At 37.0% G+C, this 22,158-nt stretch overlaps 1 protein-coding gene across 3 annotated transcripts in view; it reads left to right on the forward strand.

Annotated features, from left to right (window-relative positions):
* LOC125276803 (pro-neuregulin-3, membrane-bound isoform) overlaps positions 1 to 22,158 on the forward strand; it is a 363,293-nt gene that overhangs the window by 319,681 nt on the left and 21,454 nt on the right. For 2 of the 3 annotated variants that reach the window (XM_048204653.1, XM_048204650.1), the window contains exon 4: positions 14,729 to 14,755. The exons of the other annotated variant lie outside the window; for it this stretch is intronic. In XM_048204653.1, the coding sequence (XP_048060610.1) occupies positions 14,729 to 14,755 (27 nt within the window). The remainder of the gene's footprint in view (positions 1 to 14,728; positions 14,756 to 22,158) is intronic. 3 annotated transcript variants of the gene reach the window in all.

Raw genomic sequence — 22,158 nt, forward strand, 5'->3', positions numbered from 1 at the left:
TCTGTAATAATCAGGAAATGTCACCCACTTGCTATTAGAAGTGGAAATCTTCAGATACCTTGGGATTCGATTCAATTTTTGTAGTGTCAAATGGACTTATATGTTTCCCCTTGAACTTCACCAAGTAATGCAGGTTCTTGCCAATTTTTTTCCATGCTAAAGGCCTACCGTCTCCTCTGAAATAGAATAGAGTCTAGAATAGGGTTCGGTGTAAGTGAAATATCATACCAGAGCATCATAATTATCATTGTCAGTCAATGCATGTCTTCTGTGGCCTCGCATAAGAACGATCTACTTTCGTTTCGAGCGTCTTATTATGTCCCACGATTGTGATTTGTGTAAATAATTTATTCCCTTTAAAATATAGAATTAATGGCACAGAACATTGCTTTTAAGATGTTAAAGCTCATTCTGCCTTTTTACCTTTGACTGTTTAACATATCTGAAGGCTTAAAACTTTTTTTATGTATATTCCATTTAATTTCATTCAATTATTATTATCAATTCTGTATATTAAATTTTGTGGCTCAATCCAGAATTGCACGATAAAACGTTGAATTGATTCTCCCCCCTTCTTTGCTCACTATCCCAAAAAGTTTAAAATATCAAGTTCACTTTAACTAACTAACACTCTCATCTTGTCTCATCTCATCTGTTCGTGGTTTCACACACGTCTGCGTCTTTTCAGATCTGTCTCTACTGGCAGACATCCTCTTCTCATTTCACAGTGCTGGGCTCTGTCAGTCCGCTAGCCTCCTTAGTGTCTAAACATTATGAGGCTCTCCTTTAATAATTCTTCCTAAGCCTCTCAATCTCCCCAGCGTCCCTAGACTGTCAATCAGCCTCATAGGCATCCTCTGCTCACCTTTATTCGCAAGCCACGAGCACTTCAGAGTTATTACCCATAATGCCCTGGGAGGAACACAGCATCATCCTTACGATGACAAACAATGGGGAGCTGAAGATAGTGTTGACAGGTACAGTCTGTCTGGCGGTTCATAAAAGACTTTTGTAACTCTGATGTTACATGAATAGCAAAGGAAAGTAAAGACAGAAGTGAAGGGAGGAGAAAAGGACAGTAATTGGTTCTATCCTGCTGGGTCTGTCCACCAGTTGTCTCAGCGTATCCAATGATCATTTCCGCCTCAGAATACTGGACAAACTTTGCCATTTCACTTGTAATGGCAGCTGTTACGGCAAGTATTTCTTTGTTACCGCTTAAACTGATGGTAATACTGACCACAAAGTGAGAATAAAGGTCACGGTAGTGCTTCAGCAGAAGACGTTATGCTCGTGTGGCTTTAATGGTAGTGATGAAAATTGATATCTTAATGGCTCATTCTATCACATTTGAAGATGCTAAGAGGGTCTGTTTCCTCGCTCAAACACTTTTGTCAGAGACATACACTACAGTGATTATATAAAGTGTGAACAAGCTGTACTTGCTTCTAACTTTGTTTGCTCACACTGGAGTACAACTTACGTAGACAGCCTGTGTTTGTTGAATATAATTCGGAAGTTTTCTGTGGACAAACTTGTGGTCAAGGCTTTTGAGAGTATCATAGCGTAGAACTAGATACCCTCCATTTTAAGCCTGGCCTGTTGCTTTCCGTAGATTCCTGTGATCCTATTTGAAGACCACAAATCATTTTTACTCACCCATATCTTTAGTATAGATCTGGTTGAACATGACCTATGAGCCACAGAGAGACCATTTTGCACTCACTGTAGTCATTATTCATGACTGTCGAGATCCCATGGCCCTGCCTGTTCTCATCCCATACAGCTGTCCAATTTAGACTTTGCTTTTTTCCTGTCTGTGTCATCCACTGGTGTGTCATGAAACTGTCTCAAATGCTTGTGAAAAGATCCTTGAGACCGATGTTAGCCTTAGGCAGCTAGTTTAGCTTTAGCTGAGTCACCCATATCCATTCTGCCCACAAATATGTATGTTAGTCAATCCTTTTGTGTGTGTGTTTACATTTGCGTGCAAAGGCATGGAAAGAGAAAGGCAGATAAAGTGCTGTTTGACATTAGACCCTAATTTTGATTGCAGAAGTCCACCTGTAAAGCTGAATCATCAGTTTGAGTGAACTTTTTATTAGGTCTCTAACTTGAACGTTAATAGGATCTGTTGTTCACACAACTTGTAGATAAAATCCTGACAGTCTTCAAGAAATGAAATTAGCACCGCAGGTGCTTTATGCTTCAGTGTATCTGTTTGGAATTGGATGCAGAAAATGTTTACCAGTAATGGCATTCAATAATCTCTGAGGCAGAGGCTTTCAACCTTGGGGTCACAATCCCAAATAGGCTCACCAGAGACACTGATGGGGTCTCAGGAGAGTTTTATGAATTGTATTTGTTGTATATTTCAAAATGTTTTTAGCATATTTTTTTGCAGTAGGCTAGAATTATAATATATACTATTCAAAAAGACTTAATTGAATTTAAACCATTTATTTAAAGTCAGAATAAAACAGAAGTTACATATTTTTTCCCCCTATTGTGACGTATACCTGAGTAAAATGGCTTCTGGAATGAGAAAAATGTAGGGCATGATTTGATTTTGTCCTTCTGGAATTGATTGGATCGTAGGCATTGCTGACTAAACGGAGGCAGTACGTTGTGGAGGATATTTTGTCCCTCGTTCTGCCGAGACAAACTTCATGAAGAGAACAGACATGATTTCGAGAGGAAGGTGAAGGGTAGGTTAACGTTTTTGATTGAAGATTACAAGGGCATATGAATTTTTTTAAAAATAACGATGTGCACAGATAAGTCATTTATTATAAGCACTGCAACGTTCTATAAAAAATAGGAATTGTCAATTTTGATTTCATGATGACTTTAAATGTTATTTTGCTAAGATTTGTGTGTGTGGTCGTGTAGGCCTGGATGCAAAGGTCAAAACACACCACCTCACGAGGTGCAAAAAAGATGAATATGCATAAGTGTCACTGACACCCTTAAGATGTGTGTACTGTTTGCTAGCACTTATTTGTGTGAAGCAGGATTTAGCTATCTTGTTTGCATTACATTGCAGGACCAAATATTGTTCCAAGTTGGATAGAACAGCAGAGATGAGATGAATACGCTTTTAATTATCGTGTCAGACATTGACAAGCTGCAGCGCGACACACAACCCTCAATCCTCCCATTAGACAGGATGAGTGCCAATGAAGGGATGCCCAAATGATTTGTTTCAGTTACAGAGTCAATAATTATACAATTGGCAAAATGTCTTCTTATTTTTAACAACACAATTTGCTGTCTGTGAAATCTTAAAGTGTATAGCTTAATGCTGTGACAGGGGTGGGGTGGGGGTTCGTACGGATCTTGGCACCTGAAAAAATGGGTCATGGACCTAAAAAGGTTGAAAACCCCATAGAAATATTTCACTAGAATGCGTTTGCATCTGGTGTGAAAAAGCTTTTTCGTCAGTTTTTACACCTCCATTTTGTGAAACACAGTCTTTCACTATCTCGCTCTCTTTCTCTGTCATCCTCTATTTCTCACAGAGTTTCTTGGAGGTTTTTTGGAGTCACAAAGTCTGTGTGTGAGATTTGGTGGTATTCTCAGTGAAAGCAGGTTGGGGGTATTGGGTGAACATTGTGTCTGGCCTTTCAGGAGCTTAGTTTAATCTCTGATTTGTAAAGCAGGGTGGCAAAACACTTTCGCTGTCCAGCTGTGACCGCTCAGCCAGGCCGGCGTGACCATTTCTGATATTTTTCACTTGTAATTATTGTTTGTATTAGAGAAAAGGGCAAGGAAATCTAACAACATGAGAGGGGTTTTTTTTCTTTCTTTTACCAGCAGGCTTTCTTGGTGTGATGAGAGCTGATTTCATGAAAATCAGCTCTCTATAGCAACCAAAGTTGCTATAATGGCAGACATTGAATAATGCAACTAGATATCACAGATTTTAATTGACAGAATCAATACTGTACCCATACCCCAATACACTGATATGTATATGTAGTTACTGTATTTATCTAAGGCTTGATTTGAACAGGACAAGAGTATTGAAAAGTCCTTCAGCACAATAGTGCATGCTGTTATTCACAAGCTGCAGGATTATGAGCAAATAAGACTATATGGTATGTGGAGATATTTGATTAGCCTTTGTTATCCATTTTCTTTTAGAGAGTGGTAGTAGTTTATGGTAGTAGTTTATGATCATGATAAAAAATTTTAACCTATCATGCCGCAGCTTCAGCTTTAAAATTCCACGTCAGCCTATCATTCCGCATGTTCATTGAGCTATTGTGTCAACCCTCTCCTCCACTCGGCCACAAGTCTCACCTGGAGGTGGAACAACTTTTTTTTTTTTACAATAAGTTGACATTTATATGATTAAAGTTGAGTCGACAACGTAGACTAGTCGCTGATGACATCATTAATGAACAAATAACGACGTTAAACTTATAGGGCCCTATAATACACCCAGCGCAATGCGACGCAAGGCACAGCGCAAGTGTGTTTGCTAGTTTGCGTCCGGCGCTGTTCGTGTTTTCCCGTTCAGCGCCACATCCTTAAATTAGTAAATGCATTTACGCCAGTTAGTGCGACTCAAACCTGGTCTAAAGTCTAAAGTCAATGGCGCAAAATTTTTTTGTTAGAGCGCGTTGGTACAAACTGCGCCTGTGGGCGCGTCCACAGTGCGCGTTGACTTTGCTTATTACACACAGGGATGCGCATCACACAAACATGCCAAATATTAAAAACAAAAGGATTACAGTGTAAAAGAATATTATTGTGTAGGCTACATAAATATAAAAATGTAATGATGAATAGTCATTGCATGTATTAGAATTAGGCTACCTATTTTCAATTCAGCCTATTACTACTTGTAATCATGAACAAAATTGGCTAATTAATTGAACAATCGTGCCAATACACACACATATATATTAACTGACTCATCGCGTATACGCCATGTAAATAGCAATCCGCCATGGCGTGAGCGCATCTCGCTCTTAAAGGGAATGGGAGATGACACTCTGATTGGTTTATTGAACGTTACGCCCATTACTCATTAAGAGAATAGGGACAACCCATTTCAAAAATGCGCCCCGGCGCACGGACCGTTTTTCCGTCGTTAAAATAGCAAAAGTGGATTTGGACACGCCCTGAGTGCACCTGCGCTGTGCGCTTTACAATTTGCATTTAGATCGTTAAAATAGGGCCCAAAGGGTAAGACCTTTTCGGAACGTAAAATAAAAAAAATAAATGAAGCTTTTTGATGAAATCCGAGAGAGCTTTTTTATCTCCTATAGAAAGCAATGAAATGACCACATTCAAGGTCCAGAAAAGTAGTAAAGACATCGTTAAACTAGACAACGTGACTTCAGTGGTTTAACCTTTAATGTTATGAAGCGACGAGAATACTATTTTTGCACAAAAACAAAACAAAAATAATGACTTTATTCAACAATTTCCTATCTACCCAGTTTATATTGAAGACACATTCCAGAGCTTCCGTGTTTTTCGTCACCTACTCCAGCATCACATGATGCACATGGTGCTCACATGAACAGCGTCGGCCAATACTGAGCCAGCGTTTGGATGTAAACACTGAAGTGCTGCACTGCGTCAACTGCGTAGGAGACTGACAGGGTAGAGAAGAAATTATTGAAAAAAGTCATTATTTTTGTTCTGTTTTTGCGCACAAAAAGTATTCTCGTCGCTTCATAACATTAAGGTTGAACCACTGTAGTCACATGGACAATTTTAACGATGTCTTTACTACTTCTCTGGACTTTGACTGTAGTAATTTCGTTGTTTTCTATGGGAGATAATAAAACGCTCAGATTTCATTAAAAATATATTAATTTGTGTTCCGAAGATGAATGAAGGTCTTGCGGTGTGTGGGGTAAGTTCTCATCCCCGCCGAATTCTCTAGGCAGGATCTGACGGTTAGATATAATCCTGTTGGCAGAATTTTATCAGGCCATTGTGCGGAAGTCACGACCAAGAATACATACATTTTTCCTGTATTTATGCTCTTTGTGAGTCTTTCTGCTGGCACTAAGAACTATCACATTGCTTGTTTTGGAGCAGGAGCCCAACTGGTCATCTGGAGTCTGCAGTCCGTTTTGGAGATATCCATTGCATTTTCCATTAATACTTCGTTGCGTAGAGGAGAGGACAGGAGGGAGTGATGGGATAAAGACCAGGGGTGACCTTTGTGTGTCTTTGTGTAAGCAAGAGAGAGAAAAAACAGTTTAATTTCTTGACAGCATGTCATCTTCATGAGGAAACCCACAATTTATCATGCTTGTGGCATTTGTGGATGACCACATTAGTAAAACTTAAGAATCAGGTTTAGATATTTCTGGAAATCCATTGCAATTCTACTCACATTTAGTCTGGTTGTAATATTGGAAATTTTATTGCATTATGCACAGTATTCTTCGCCACTGATGAATAATTACTAGTCTGTAACATTTTATCTCATGCTAATCTATGCACTGCTGCCTAAGCTTTTATTGTATCTCCAAATCTACAAGTAATTAATGTTGGGCTAAAACATTCTGGTTGCGAGGAGCATTGAGTATTCCAGGGATGAACAACTGAATGACTCTGAGACTGCTCAGGGGCTTTCTCTACTTTAGATGTGAATCTAAACTGATTCTATTGCCATGGCAATCTCAAAGCCACCCACTCATATGTGAAAGCTCACATGCACATATGCATCCAAAACTCATCCAGGCATTCACTCTGATGTTGTTGGTGTAAGTAAATGGGGTTCAGCTGGTCGTTTGTAGCCTCAGGCTCTCTATGGGTAGAGAGTTTATGGTCTCTTGTGGGTTCATCTACATCTTTCTTTTCAGATCAGGAGTGAAGAAATGCATTTAGTTTTGTTTTAAAGGTTCTGCAGCTGAAACCGCCTGTCTTAATAGGTAAAGCATTAACATTTAAGTAGCAATGAACATCGCTCAGTCAGGTCTCATTAAGTCTCATTGAGTTGTATTGCTCAAAGATAAGATTAGATTCTGACACAACCATTGCATAAATCATACTTAAATTAAATCCAAGAAATGGTTATTTTGTGTTTTATAGATTCGGAGCTATAATTCATGACTTATGGTGCACTGGGAGTCAACCTAGACAGAGGGCTGCCTCAGCTATTCTAAAAACTCACTTATTCAGTATCTTGACTCAGTGAATGATAACATATAGCAAACATGGCTACTTATCTTTGTGCTCATTGGTATGACAGTTTGTAAAGGTAAAACACAAATTGGTTGGTGTCCATTACTTCTTCATGAGTGTTTTATTTATTTTTACAGGATGTTTATAATTGGACATGCATAAATAAGTTTTTTTTTTTATTTACATCCATTCCACATACCATTTAACATTTCTGAGGTTGGTAAAAAAAAAAAAAAAAAAAAAAAAAAAGTAATATTTTGGAAAGAAACTTCTTAAGCTCATAAAGGCTGCCTTTATTTATAATTAATTCATAACATGGCAAAGCTGAATTTTCAGCAGCCATTACTCCAGTTCTCAGTGTCACACGATCCTTCATAATAACATTTCTTATTATCATCATTGTTAAAAAATTCATCATTGTTTTTTGTGGAACTCTTTGATCAATAGAAAGTTCAAAACAACATTTACTTTAAACAGATTTTTTTTAAAACAATGCAAAATATCTGTACTGTCACTTTTAATCATTTTAAAGCATCCGTTGCTGAACAAAAGTATTGATTTCTTTAAAAAATGGTAGTGTACATATTGCAAAATTGTAAACATTTATTTTAAACATTCTAATATCTTTATGCATTTTATTTTAATATTTTAAATTAATACTCTGTCAGAATTTACTCACCCTCATGTCATTCAAAACCAATATGACATTTTTAAGAATGTTTGTAACAGTTCTGGTGATAATTCACCAAAAAAAAAATGAAAAAAACAGAATATCTTCTTTTATGTTCAACAGAAGTAAAAGGTATTTTTTGGGGTAAATATCCCTTTAATATCTTTTTGCACTTTTCATTACTGAACAAAATCCATAAAGTGATTTGAGTTTTATTTTTTCCCCTGGTTATAAATCTTAGTACTTAATTCATAATGGTATTATGGCATTAAGATTATTATTATCATTAGTACAAAAACAGAATTGGTCTATTCAGTTGGAAATGTCAAAAATTTAGCTGCGAAGTACAAAGATCACATAGATCCAACCAGCCCTCTCATTCACCCAAAACACAGAACAGAATGTGTATTACAGGATCTTCTAGTTGGAGCTTAGGGAGTTTGCTGCCATCTGGCTGATGAAACCTTCCATTCGACATCACTTCACCAGGGAATGACAGTGGAGAAAAGCAGAACACTTCCAACAGAACATCAGAGGAAATGCAGTGATATTCGCTATCCTTCTTGCTTTCCTGCTTTGTATTTTACTTACAGAACGATCTTCCCTTCTCATCCTATGATCTCATTCGATCCTTCCTTTGTGCTTTGCATCTTCTCATTGTACGCTCGTTGTGTGTGAATGTCTCAAATTGCTGTCAATATCAGTGCAGGCAGTTTAGAAAAGAGTGGAGAAAAACATTACCTTTCTATTCACAGTTTCTTTGCTGTGTGATACAAGCTAGTGAACATGTTATAGCTCAGACTGGAAGATAAGATGCTTTCTCACATGACCCCTGTGAGGTGAGAGGGTTTTTTGATATGCTAAGACCAGCATGGCTAGTATCTATCATGTTTCACTAGTCTCTTTTTATTTGAGCACACAAACTGAAACTTTTAATGAGCGCGCAAGCATTTGTGCTGAACAGGTGATACTCAAGATAATGAAAGCAACAACATCCCACTCAGATATAAAACTATATTTGTAATTCTTCTTTTTCATTCTGTTTAATTAAAGTAACTTCTGTTCAAGTGCTGTCGATTTTCTGTTAGATTTTGAATCGGCTCACAGGCTTAAGTGGTCTGAGCAGCTGTACGCTTAAAATTAAAGGTTACAATTAGAACTGAAAAAGCATTTTACAGACTGACATGTCTGTACTGGATGTGAGTGGTGCATCATGATGTGTTAAATTAAATCACTCCCATTATAATCAGTTGTGGTGTTGACACTGGAAGCACCCATTGCTGTATTTCTCTTTTTGACTGGCCACTTTATTTTTCCTGTTCGTTCAAAAGTTTGAGTTTATTGTGCTCACAAAGGTTGCATTTATTTGATCACAAATACAGTAAAAACAGTAATATTGTAATATTAACAGTAACAGTAATATTATTACAATTCAATATAACAGTTTTCTATTATAAAATGACATTTAGACTTCAGCATCACATGATCTTTTTAGAAATAATAACATTCTGAGATGATGCGCAGCTTTGATGCTATATCAAGACACTCTGATGCAGTCAGCGGTTGCTTTCTGTGATTCATGTCATGCCATAGGAGAACTATTGACACTTTCAAATTTTTTATTATTTACTGTAGTTCTTTGGGAAACCATTTATGTGCATTTATGTGTATGTATTAGCCAACTCAAGTCTTTGCTGACAGTTAAAAAAAGGTGATCAATGCAATAGCTGAGGAGACAATATTGGATATCACAGAGTATCTGAAGTAAATAATTTATTCATTGTCATATTCAAGTTTCATCCTTACGGTCTGAAAGTGACAGTGTATAAAATTTGTCTGGGACTGGCAAAATGGAATCCACAGAAAAAATGGAATCCATCTTATTTCTGGCAGGGAGATGTCACTGGAGGTGTGTCTGTCTGCTGACAAAATATAAAAAATAAAATGAAAGGGAAGAAACGGAACGCCTTCCTACAGCAGTTGATTCAGACTCAGTGTGATTGGGGATGTTAGAAGGACACAGTCAAGAACATGGTTCAAGAACACCATATATGCTTGATGAGAGAAAGTGAGGAGAATGATGACAAGAAATCCCTGACCCATCCCCCAGCTCCAAGGCTGATTTTATTTTTTGATGAGATGTCAAGTTCTACATTACAAAGCAAAGATCTTGAAAGGTGTCTTCCTTGAGATAAAACGATACCATCTTGTGATTGGCAATGTCACAACCCTTCAGCCAAACCCCTTATCGGCTCCTGCAGACCTAAATATTGGAGGTCACATTCTCTCTATCTGAAATTGGACTTGATGTGGGCTATTTATTTTTAATTCGAACTCTGTGGTTCTATAGCTTTGAGAATACATAAGATTGAAATTTCCAGCCTAAAGTTCTAATTGGTTCTATAAACTCTCAAAAATCTGATTGTTCACGTTCTGTATTACTGTAGTACTCAAATTAACAGCTGGATTGTATGACTGGAATTTTCTATTTTGATTATTAGAAAATATAACTATTGATAGTTAAATATGTAAGCAATAAGGTACTCAAGGCTATGCTGTATCGTGAATTCAACCGTGACTTATTCATGATACAGCACTAGCCTCGAGTACCTTATTGCTTTTATAAAACGGTTATCACACAATACAAATATTAAAGCCAAAAATATGTATCAATGCAACTTTCATAAGGTAAACTTTCACTAAAGCCTTCCTTCCGCTGGAAAAAATAGTCCCTGACTGCGATCAGCAAAAGAAATTACATTATTACACCATTAGATGGCGGCAAAGACTGTCTTTATGAGTGTGTCAGTCAGTAGCGAAGACTTTTACATTGAAAAGACTGAATTGTTGTGAACACGGAACAAGACGCAACTGAAAAATGCTTTGACTAGTGTTGTCAGTCACGGGAAAACCCTTTAACTGTTAAAAGGACAGGATAATACATCGGACATTTAAACAGATTTTTTGTTATTATGAACATAGGACTGACCTGAAGGAAAATGCTAAATCTGAATGCTGGTAATAAACTCGCTCACTTGATCTCTTTCTGCAATACTCTTCTACATAATACAGTAAGCTTCAATGAACAATATCAATTGAGAACATACCGTTTACGTTGCTAGGACTGGTTGCTAAGGGTGTTGTGTAGTGATACACAGAACCGTTGGGTGAAGCAGTCATAGCCGCATTTTATCGTGAATAAAAAACAGCTATTGATCGATCAGAATCAAGGACAGGAACTAACCATTTTATAAAACTATATATACAACAGTTCTTTCTGGTTCTCGAATCTGACTGGCTGATAGCCGTGCAATATTTTAGTGATAACAGCACTCTTATCTTTTCACTGTTTGTATCACTCTGCTTGAAGCTACCGTCATGGCGGCCGAGCAAATCCACTGTAATTTTTGCGAAAACTACACTGCTTGTACCACGAACTGTAGTTTAAGAGTTTTTTAGATGAGAATGTAGTTGTTTAGACCTGAAATATGTGACTCATATTCATATTTAATCATAGCACCTGTTTTACAATTTGTTTAGACGTTTTCGGAGATGCGAGCTCCAGGCCATCAGCGGCCGTTCGGGGTTCGTGTAATTTGCTGCTGTGTCTTATAGTGGTTAAACATGAGATATAGTTCATTTTGGGTACATAAAACGGGCAATATTTGGTTTTATTAATCTATTATTTGTTCCAGAGCAAATTGAATTGTGCTATGTTAAATTTGATAATTTTCTATAGCATAGCATATTGGCTAAAACTAGACACGAAATATCAGAGAAGTCTCTTCTCCATTCTTCAAATACATAAAACATTAGCCTTTATAGACATAGTATTTCTTGAGCAAATAAAACACTGTACATTAGAAACATTAGTTTCTTTTATAATTTTAACGTTGCCTGCTCTTTTCTAAACGTAAAGTCCACTGCATTACAGTTATTTTTATTATGTTTCAGAGGGTTTTAGGCGAATCAGTGGCGTTCATACAGGTAATTCTCGTTTTGTTTATGTTTCATGAATTTCATAAGACTGGTTTTCTCTATTAGGGCAAAGCAAACAAACCTGCAGACAACTGCAATGGTTGCCAGCCCAAAAAAAACAGTGTCATAATTCACGGTATTAGACTGGCAGTATCCGTCTTTATTCTTATTTTGTATACCACTAAGCCTCAGGATTTACAAGGCATTACAAGGCTATCGGGTGCAATTACATTTAGAAAAAGCCAGCACAATCACCCACTTCTCCTTGATAGAGAGACAGATACTGCCAAGTTCCAGAAAGAGTGTTTAAACTTCTCCATTGTAGGACAGATAAATACATGAGACAGTCTCATTCAGTAGATTAATGTTTCATCGCTAGCCCTCATGCCAGGTCGACTTCAGGGGACAGTAGGCACAATTTGAGGCACATTTCCTGTGAACCTGTGGCTGAGGCAATTTAAAATGAGTGTTTTTTTCAAGGACGACAAGCGAAGCATCAGTAGCCTTGTCCGTCTTCATCCTTGTCTCGGGGACACAACTGATCTCATCTGAGATACTGAGCGGTATGTAAAATCTGCTATTGAGAACTGTAATATATGAGCCACTTATGGCATGACTCTTTACGTTTACTCAAGTGGCTGGGCATTTATTCTGAGTAGCCGGTAACAGAAGGTGTGCAATTAGGGTGTTTGAGTCCTTGGTCGTTCTGAGGGCAGTTTAGAAGGAGAAAATGTCCCCAAAGGCTCATAGCTTTATACAAGCAGCTCCAGACATGTAGAAGGTCTTATTTTTGGCTCAGTCTGGATGTGAGCGTTTGAATAGGGGAAGTAAATGGGCTTGAAACCCCACAGTCTGCACCTGCCTCACAGTCTGTCTTTGCTCACATTATGACATAAAGGCACAGTCACTGCTATACGCTCCAGCCATATCGCTCCCTTACTTTTCCCGGATAGGTCAGAATTGTCGGCACGGAGCCAATGATGCAAGAAAGCCCTGTGTTTGTTATGGATGGGAGAGCATCTCACTTGGACCGCTCACAATGTTGTGTTATAGAGACGCCTACAGGTTTATTTCTGTTGTGGATACTGACAGTTTTTGAGGAGATTCTGAAAGAAATGTGATGAGTTTTTTGGCATTCCCAAACACAGAATCCCAAGGGCACCAACACGCATACATCTTGACTGCAACTAACTTTCCCTTCCAAATTTAACTATGCCATCATTTTCCTGTCAGACTTCTGTTTCAGGTGGGAGGTTTAAAACCTTCACACTTGAAGCAACATTGAAGAGCCTTTTGCAATCATCCAGTCGCAGACAGTCAAATTAGCCCAATTTGATGGCATGCTGAGTAGGAGAAAAGGATGTTATCATAAATAAGAAATGAACTAAAATCTTAGAGTCTGACCAAAGATAGCAGAAATGGTATCTATATTTGTCTTTGTGTAAGAGCATCGCATCTTATCCTACTGCTGTCAACGCATTCACAGATCCACAAGAGATACAGTATTGTACTCTGACTTCATACTGTTTACTCCACTGCATTAAAGAGAGGCAAAAATAAATGGCATGCACTCCTAAATCTGCGACAGAGCATACGTGATGGAGCACAGCTTCTATTCCTTCAGCTCCTGGGAATTCTCTGGCAGAATGAAAATGTATTCCTGAGGTTTGATTTACAGGAGACATTAAAATATGTTGAATCTCTTTGCTTGGGGCAGAGGCAATAATATCATGAAATCGTACCACAACTTAATATATCAACTAACATCCTAAAAACTTCTAATTTAGTCTCTGATCATTCAAAACATTTTCTTAAGTATTTTTCTTGTTTTCCAGTAAAAATAAAAAAATCTAAATATCTTAAAGTATTTCGCCTAAAGTAGGGATGACCGATATATCGCATGCGATTGTCACGCGCATTTCGTCAGTAAAGCCGGTTCCCTGATTGCCGATAAATCGCCATCACCTGCTTTCAGATGGAGCGGCATTTAATAGACAGAGCCATAGATCACTGACAAGCCGTGCAATATCGCGTTCATTATCGAAGGCGATTCTTCTGCGATATGAACGCGATATTGCGTGGCTTGTCAGTGAACTACGGTTCTGTCTATTAAATGCCACTCCATTTGAAAGCAGGCTTTGCTGACAAAATGCATGTGACAATTGCATGCGATATATCGGTCAGCCCTAGCCTAAAGTAATATTAATAGAAAAAGGGGAAAAAATTGGTACTTACATTTATTTATTTATTTTTTATAAGTAGTAGTAGTAGTACTAGTAGCATAAATTATTATTGAATTAAGTTAACTTATGTTATATTTATACTTTAATATTTTGGTTCAATTTACACTTAAATTGATACATTTACACTTAATCATTTATAATTCATACTTAAAAACAATTTGCCAGTGTGGTAAGGAAAAAATATACACAAACCAAAATATATTTTATGAAAACAATTCCTGCATAATTTTACTTCTCGAGTAAATTTATATTGTTTTAAAGATAACGGGGAAACAGTGCAAAAATATAAATGAATAAAATCATTTTATTTTGCACTGCTGGTGTACCTGCTAGTCCTCATTCTGATCCACAGGAAAGAAATGAATATCGTGATCATATCATGAACTGCAGATATTGATCCACAATTAGAGATGAAAGCAGTTTATCGTAATGTTTTATCTGCAAATGTTGAAAGAAAAACTTGTGCAACATTTCAACCACAGTGTTGCTGCACATGAATTTTTTTGACCAAGTTGTACACTATCACAAGGCTCTTTCGTAAATAGTATCCCACTTTAACTATTTGCTATGAGAATAGAATGCAAACAATAAGTGTTTCTTACAACCTGTTTTTCTCTCTCCTCTTTTCCCTCCCTCCCTCCTCCTTCACCGCTGCCCTCTTCTGTCTTCGCTGGAGCAGTGGATCACTTGGGCATTGAGTTCATGGGTAAGAAAAAGAAAGCGCTTTCTTATTGGCACAGCGATGAATCATGCTTAGAGAGTTTATATGAGCCGAGGTGGCAGTGTATCTGCTTTGTGCAGTCGTGCTTCTCTTTTCATTGCATGTGTTTGAATATGAAAGTTCCTGTTATCGCTTTTGACTGTGCACTGTATGTGGGCTAAAATGCTGTTTTCCCTTCTTGACTCTTCACAACAAACGGCTTCTATAAAGATACCCCCAGAGTCATCACAAATGCATTCACATTTGTAGAGATGTAATATTTGAAGCATAAGACTGCTTCATTCACATTTGACAGGACGAGAATTTGCCTGATCTTAAAAGTTATTTGAACTATACCAAACCACTGTGTTGCAGAGACATGCAATTAAATTAGTTTTGTATCAAATAACCACCCCGTGCACTTAGTCTAGTATGTGGTCAGAGATTAGTAACAGAGAGCAAATTATAAATGCACACGGTTGAGATCATAGGTGTCAACCTTTCATTTGCTCTCAAACTAATCTCTCCTCTCCTCCAATCACTCACCCGCATTCCACTGCAGAATTCCAATGCTCTTTGGTCTCCTTGGAAACGGCATTGAAATGTTGAGAGGACAGTGACAGGAGACAGTGAAAGTGAATTCATATTGTTAGCACAGTTTCAGAGGTAACAGTATCAGTGTCTTTACTACATATTTATGTATAATAAAATGTTGTACATTTTACCTCACATATGTAGGCTAAAAGTGGAGTTCTGTAAAATAATATGCAATATTGAATATGTATTTTTTTGTCCAAATACACAATTATCTGCTTTGCATCACAGAATCTAAACTAATTGCTTCGGATTCTCTATTAGCCCGTATTAAGTGACATTAATGTGACATCATCTCGTGCCTTAGAGCGAGAAATGTCTGTCAGTATTTTGATTATAGAGCTGTGAAGATTCCCAGAGCTGTAGATCGATGGGTGACCGAGGGTAACAGGCAGATGGATTTTGTTCACGCTGATTTCCAATTTCCATTGTTGAGACCTATAGTATGTCTCCTCCAGAAGGTTCCTGATTGAGAGCAGCCGGCTCTCCACTCACTTTGATATCTGGATTTTGATTGTTTTTCCTTTTTTTCTTTTTGTCCAACCAAACTCTTCAAGATAGATGCACTCACTTCTGTCAGCACGCTCATATCCAAGTTGGTCAGAGTAACTGATTTCATCAGGTTAATTACTGAACTGGCACTTTCACAGAGCTCAACCAAAGACTTTAGAAATACAAAGACCGTTCATATTACTATGAATGGGAGAATGTGCAACATGCAATATGGTGGAATAAGTTCTGCCTCCTAAATGATGCCGGGTTCAGACTACATGATATCAACCTGATTTTGGCATGATCTGTTTGACGTAGGGTGTGGTGGTGATACGTAAACGACAATGGGCGTTGGAACGCAAGAATTGATCATTTCATCTCTTATAGTGTGTCATAGTGGACAACAATGACGCTTCACAATGTCACAGCAGAAAGACAGAAAGACTAGCATGTTTATTTTTTTATTTTTTTTCCCGGTCCTCCACAAGGGGTTGCATCATATCTGTGAAGCACAGAAACTCTTCAGTACACAGCTTTCAAACATGGTGAAACCAAAGAGAGACAATGGTATTGGTGCTACTAGGTGGAATTATGCAATAAAGGAAAGGTTCATGGAGCTATGGCAACAATACTCCTGCCTTTATGATGTTTATTCAAGTGACTACCACAAAGATAAATGCTGGTGAATGATAGCACAGGTGCTTCAGCAACATTAAGCTAACATTAGCATTAAGCTAACATGCCGCTTCAGTAGTTTGTTTACATTCTTGTTTCTGGAAGTCAGTCCCTAGTTCCGCTTTCTCTATGACATCACGCACGTCGATAAAGAAGGCAAGTGATGATTGTTCGGGAAGCAACTTGTAGTTTGACATCTTCTTGTCCATGACATGGCAAGAATTTAGCATAATCTGACACAGTCACTAAATACAAAAATATCATGTAGTCTGAACCCAGCATACAAGAGCCAATCGTAAAGCAAACAAAATGTATGAGACAGTTGTCAAATTTCATTGGTGATTTCAAATATGAAATTTAATTGTAAGCTTGTTGAACATCTTTGGAGAATTTGATGTTTCCCCATTCAAAGATATAGGAGCTGCACTTGCATGACTACAATAGCTACCCAAGGGGCGTTTCAAAGATGGCTGCCGAGTGAAATGACTTGTCTTAAGCCCCGGGTATACTTCAGCCCTCCACGTTCATGCACCATCCGCATGACGTAATTTCTGCCCGCACACCCCGTCCACGTGCAGCCCAAATTTCGAGACCGCGCGGACAGTGTGCATGCAACAGCAGGACAGAAGAGTACACTAGGTGGCAATGCGCACAGTACTGAGCACAATGTGCAGTTGTGGAAGAAGAGTGTGTAAAGAGCGATTCAAAAACAAGACGAGTAAACTCATAAGCATGCCTTCTCCATCGTTTTTGATTCCTGTTCTCTTGGTGTATCTTCTGAACTATGTTGCGATGATGGATGCACTATTTTTCTTCTCCGATCCTGGCCAGCGAATGTCCCGCTGATGACACTTGTCTGGTAAAGAGTATCGAAAAAATTGTACTGCGCATGTGTCGAACTCGGTAATCCGCGCGCATCCGTGGTTTAGTATACTTTGAAAGATGCGCGGGCACTGAAAGTGAAGTATACCCGGGGCTTTAAAAGGACTTTGACTCAACACATTTCACACTTCAACACACTCATCTATCTATCTGTCTATCTATATCTACCTGTCTGTCTGTCTAGCTGTCTGTGCATCTGCCTGTCTGTCTGTCGAATTCTGAGTCATTGAATGACAAAAGGAGCACTTAGACATCATGGATATGCAGATGTAAGCCACAAAACCACATGTAGTGTGTCATTTGTGTCAGGACCTAAGTGTTTTGATTCTGCCATCTTAAAAAAGAAGATTGTGAAGGCTGAGGCGTGCTTTCATGCATTGCTTTATCTCACACAGCTGTAGGACTCAGCGTGACAGCTTGTTTAAGCCTTCGTTTTAGAATTAGTTTTCTATGTGATGGTTTGATAGCTGCCATGTGCACACTCGGAGCTCAGAATGATACCTGTAATGATAGTTTCACTTCCTCTTAGCAGCAACGACAAAGAGTGGGCATTAATGAAAGAGAGTAGAGTGATTACTCCTAACCTTTTTAAGACCTCATACTGAGCTTGGCTTTCCCATTAGTGAGCATGAGGCACATAGGAGAGGACAGAAGTAAAAGTATAGAATAAAATGAGGATCCAGGGATAATTTGGAAAAACAAATGTGTTAGGGGGTGAGAATGCACATTTCTAGAATTGTTCTGGTTTTGAATTGTTAAAATTATTGCTACAGCCCTGGAAATAAGTCAGAACATGTAAGTTTATATACAAATCAACATAGAATTGCTGGACATCAAGGATTTGTTTTCTGCCAGCCTTGGTAGTTAGTAGTACTGATTTTTTCCTAGCCATGCACATAGTTTCAGAAAATATATATATATATATATATATATATATATATATATATATATATATATATATATATATATATATATATATATATATATATATATATATCTTCTGAAACTATGTGCATGGCTAGGAAAAAATAATATATATATACTTAAGCAAGTACTGGCCAGAATTTTATATATATATATATATATATATATATATATATATAAAATTCTGGCCAGTACTTGCTTAAGTTTTAAGTTTTCTTTAAAAATTATTCTAAAAAATAATAATTAAAAAAATCCAGACTTTTACCTACTGTCTCAGTGGGCATCCTTATTTTTAATCTCTAAACGGACATATGATATTTTCATTTTGTGAATTTAATAAACTATGTATGTTTAATTAAGAAACCATGTTGCAATTCAGTCATGTGATGTATACAGATGTATGATCTACAGATCTACTGCCTCTGGGTCAATTCTATGGGGGAATTCACTAGGAAGGCTAATATCATCATTGGTTTGCCTGTGCTGTCTGAAATGTTTTCGCACCCTTTTCACTAAAGGAATTATTCAAATGAGGAAACGAAAAAAAAACATTTGCTAAATTGTGGAGGATGCATCAGACTACCACTGGCATAGTTTGCTGGGACTGTACAGTATGACTTTTGACCGCCACGTATCTGGATATATGCCTGGTTATAGCGATCTTCTCCATAATTTTATTAATTAATGCTGCCATGATTACAAGAAAATATATGTAAATGTCTCTTCTAAATAAAATTTACAAAGTTTATGGTAAGATGTTAATTATGCTAGATGAATACTATGTGTATTCTATAATAAGCCTCATTTGCATAGAAAGGATGCATGTTCTCTCTGAATAGAATAATTAATTCATTTACATTTACAGATTTACATTCTGGATTGTGTGTATTTTGTAAAGAAGACACTAGGTTTCAAGCTAAAATGACACAAGTGTTTAGTGAATTCTCTCTGGGTCTTTTTTTAACCCTTACAGTGGCTGACAGTGGATGTTTTTTGTAGTTAAAAATCAGGGGCAAAAAATAAATCCTGTATATTCTGTAAATGTGATGGAAATCTTAAGCGAAACACTGTTATTCCAGGTTGACTACAAGCGTTCAAGTTGTGTGTGCGTGTGAGGAGTTGAACTCTTTGATGTGTCTTTGAGATGCCTGGAGCACCACTGAAATGTCAGGTCTCTCAATCGTTATCCAGTTCAATCATGGTTATCAGTCGAGCACTGTTACCTCATGGCACCTCTGCCTGCCAGGGCCCAGCACTGTGCCCTCCAAAAAGTGCACACTTAGGTCACACTTGCATGCAAACATGCTTAACTCACAGCTGTGACGTCTGAAAAATGCCATACTTCTGCTTACTCTCAGGCCTGACAGGTCAGAAAGCACAAAAATAGATGATGTGGCTATATGTAGCGAAGTGTAAAGATAAATAGAATACCAGCAAACAGATGCTGCTACATTGCTATCACTCAAGGGTGAGACTTCCAAACTAGAACTGTCTAACTGATAATGGAGGGAAATCTGAATTGTTTGAAAAAGAACTCATAAAGTGTCTATATATATATATATATATATATATATATATATATATATATATATATATATATATATATATATAGGCTATATTTAGATCCTTCAGAAATCATTCTAATATGCTGTTTTGCTGCTTAAGAAACATTTCTTATTATTAGCAATGTTGCAAACAGTTGTGCTGCTTAATATTTTTGTGGAAACCATAATATTTAATATTACCACAATATTTTTCAGGATTCAAAGTTACAAAGAACTGCAAAGGACTACAAAGTTCAAAAGAACTTTTTTCTTTTTTTTTTTCTTTTTTTTTTGTTGTTGTTTTGTAGCAATAAGTCGCACAGGTATATTTGTAGAAATACTGTAGCCAACAATACATTGTATGGGTCAAAATTGTTTATTTTTCTTTTATGCCAAAAATCATTAGGAAATTAAGTAAAGATCGTATTCCATGAAGATATTATTAAATTTCATACCATAAATCTATCAAAAAATTATTTTGTAAGTAATATGAGTTGCTGAGGACTTAATTTGGACAACTTTAATGGCAATTTTCTCCAAATTTAGATTTTTTTTGCACTCTCAGATTCCAGATACAATAGTTGTATCTCAGCCAAATATTGTCTTATCCTAACAAACCATACATCGATACATTACATGTACATTATTTATTCAGCTTTCAGATATGAATTCAAAAAAATTGACCCTTATGACTGGTTTTGTGGTCCAGGGTCACATATAATAAATAATATAATATATAAAATTCAACATTTTCTTCAATTTCACATTTCTTCGAATGCTCTCACAGATGTACAAATCCTGAAAATGTTTCAAACAAAGTGATGTGCTGATCACTAAAGTATCCAGAGTGCAGTGGGTGTCAGTAGGATACAAGTGTTATACTCTTGGTTATGTTTTCTAGCTGTGGGTGCCTTATTCAATGAGAGGCGAGTGTATGATTATTCACAGTGGGGTTTCTCATAGCCCTGCACTAATTTATAATTGAAATAAATTACCTGTTGCTCCCAAATCATAAGTGCTATTGCCTTAATTAGATACTTAAGTTTATTGATTATTGCATTTACCAAAAATGCTATTTTTCTTGAATGTGAAAAAACCTTTTTCACCTATTAGTGATTAAGTTGTATAGATGATTAATGACAGACAGGTGTTTTATGTGAGCATAATGATAATAATATAATAATAATTCTATGCATGCATAATCTTGGCAATGTCATGTAGGGTTAAAGTTTAGAAGCATTAGAAGAGCGTCAAACAGAAGTGGCTCTGAGTGGGATTTGGACTATGTCTGCCAAATGACTAAATGTGAATAAAAACATAAGAAAAAACAGAGCAAAAAGTCCCTTTTTCCAAGCAACAGACTATTCAATTTTTCATTGTACAGAGACATGTTTTAACTTGGAATATTTTCAAAAGCACTGATGATATGTGTAAAGGTATGGACATAAATTAATAACACCCCACTTTCTCTCCCCATCACTCTTCTCTTTGAGAGGATCAATGATATGTGTAAGAGGATGAGGTAATGTGTAGGAGAGGGCACAGAATGAAGAGAGGATGTGCTAATACACCCCACCTCCTCTTATCTCTCCTCGTCCCTTTTTTATACTTTATCCCAGGGTTTCCAGTCACTTTAATTATGTGATGGTGGACATAATGGCATGGGAATAAGTCAATTTGTAAAGCATTACGATGAATAAATAATGAAAGAAGGAGAGAAAACCGAACGATGCGTTATTAGCTTCACAAGGTTTTGCACTCTCTTTTATTGATCTTTTCTGAGAGTTAGTGGACTTATATGAACCTCTGAACCGTTGGAGATTTTTTTTGTATCTTGAAACAGTTTGAGAGGGAGGAGAAGGACCACCCATAGAAATATGAATGAGTAAAATCGATATGATGGGTGTAGGAAGTGGAATTCTCACCTTACAGCCGTGTTGTTTTGTTAACTAAAACTAGAAATTGATTTCGTTAATTTAAATGAAGCTTAAATAAAATATAATATAAATATTATATTAACTAATAGTTTTGTAGTTTCAAGCTGTACTGGTAAAGTACAACGGGGCAAAAAAGCACACCTCAAGAAAAAAATATGCTTTTCACTATACTCTCAAAGTTTATGATTGCAGAATGTTTGTATTGAACATTGATGGAGTAACAGATTTTGTGTGAAAATAAATCATAAAAGTGGTTCATTTTGTTTAAAAATCTAATAAATGTATGCCTTTTACTGCACACATGGGGTAAAAGGCTCCCCAGCATGGGGCAAAAGGCACACAGTATTGATACAAATGCTTT

Source organism: Megalobrama amblycephala, linkage group LG10 (assembly GCF_018812025.1).
Source record: "Megalobrama amblycephala isolate DHTTF-2021 linkage group LG10, ASM1881202v1, whole genome shotgun sequence".
In the NCBI taxonomy this organism is placed as follows: domain Eukaryota; kingdom Metazoa; phylum Chordata; class Actinopteri; order Cypriniformes; family Xenocyprididae; genus Megalobrama; species Megalobrama amblycephala.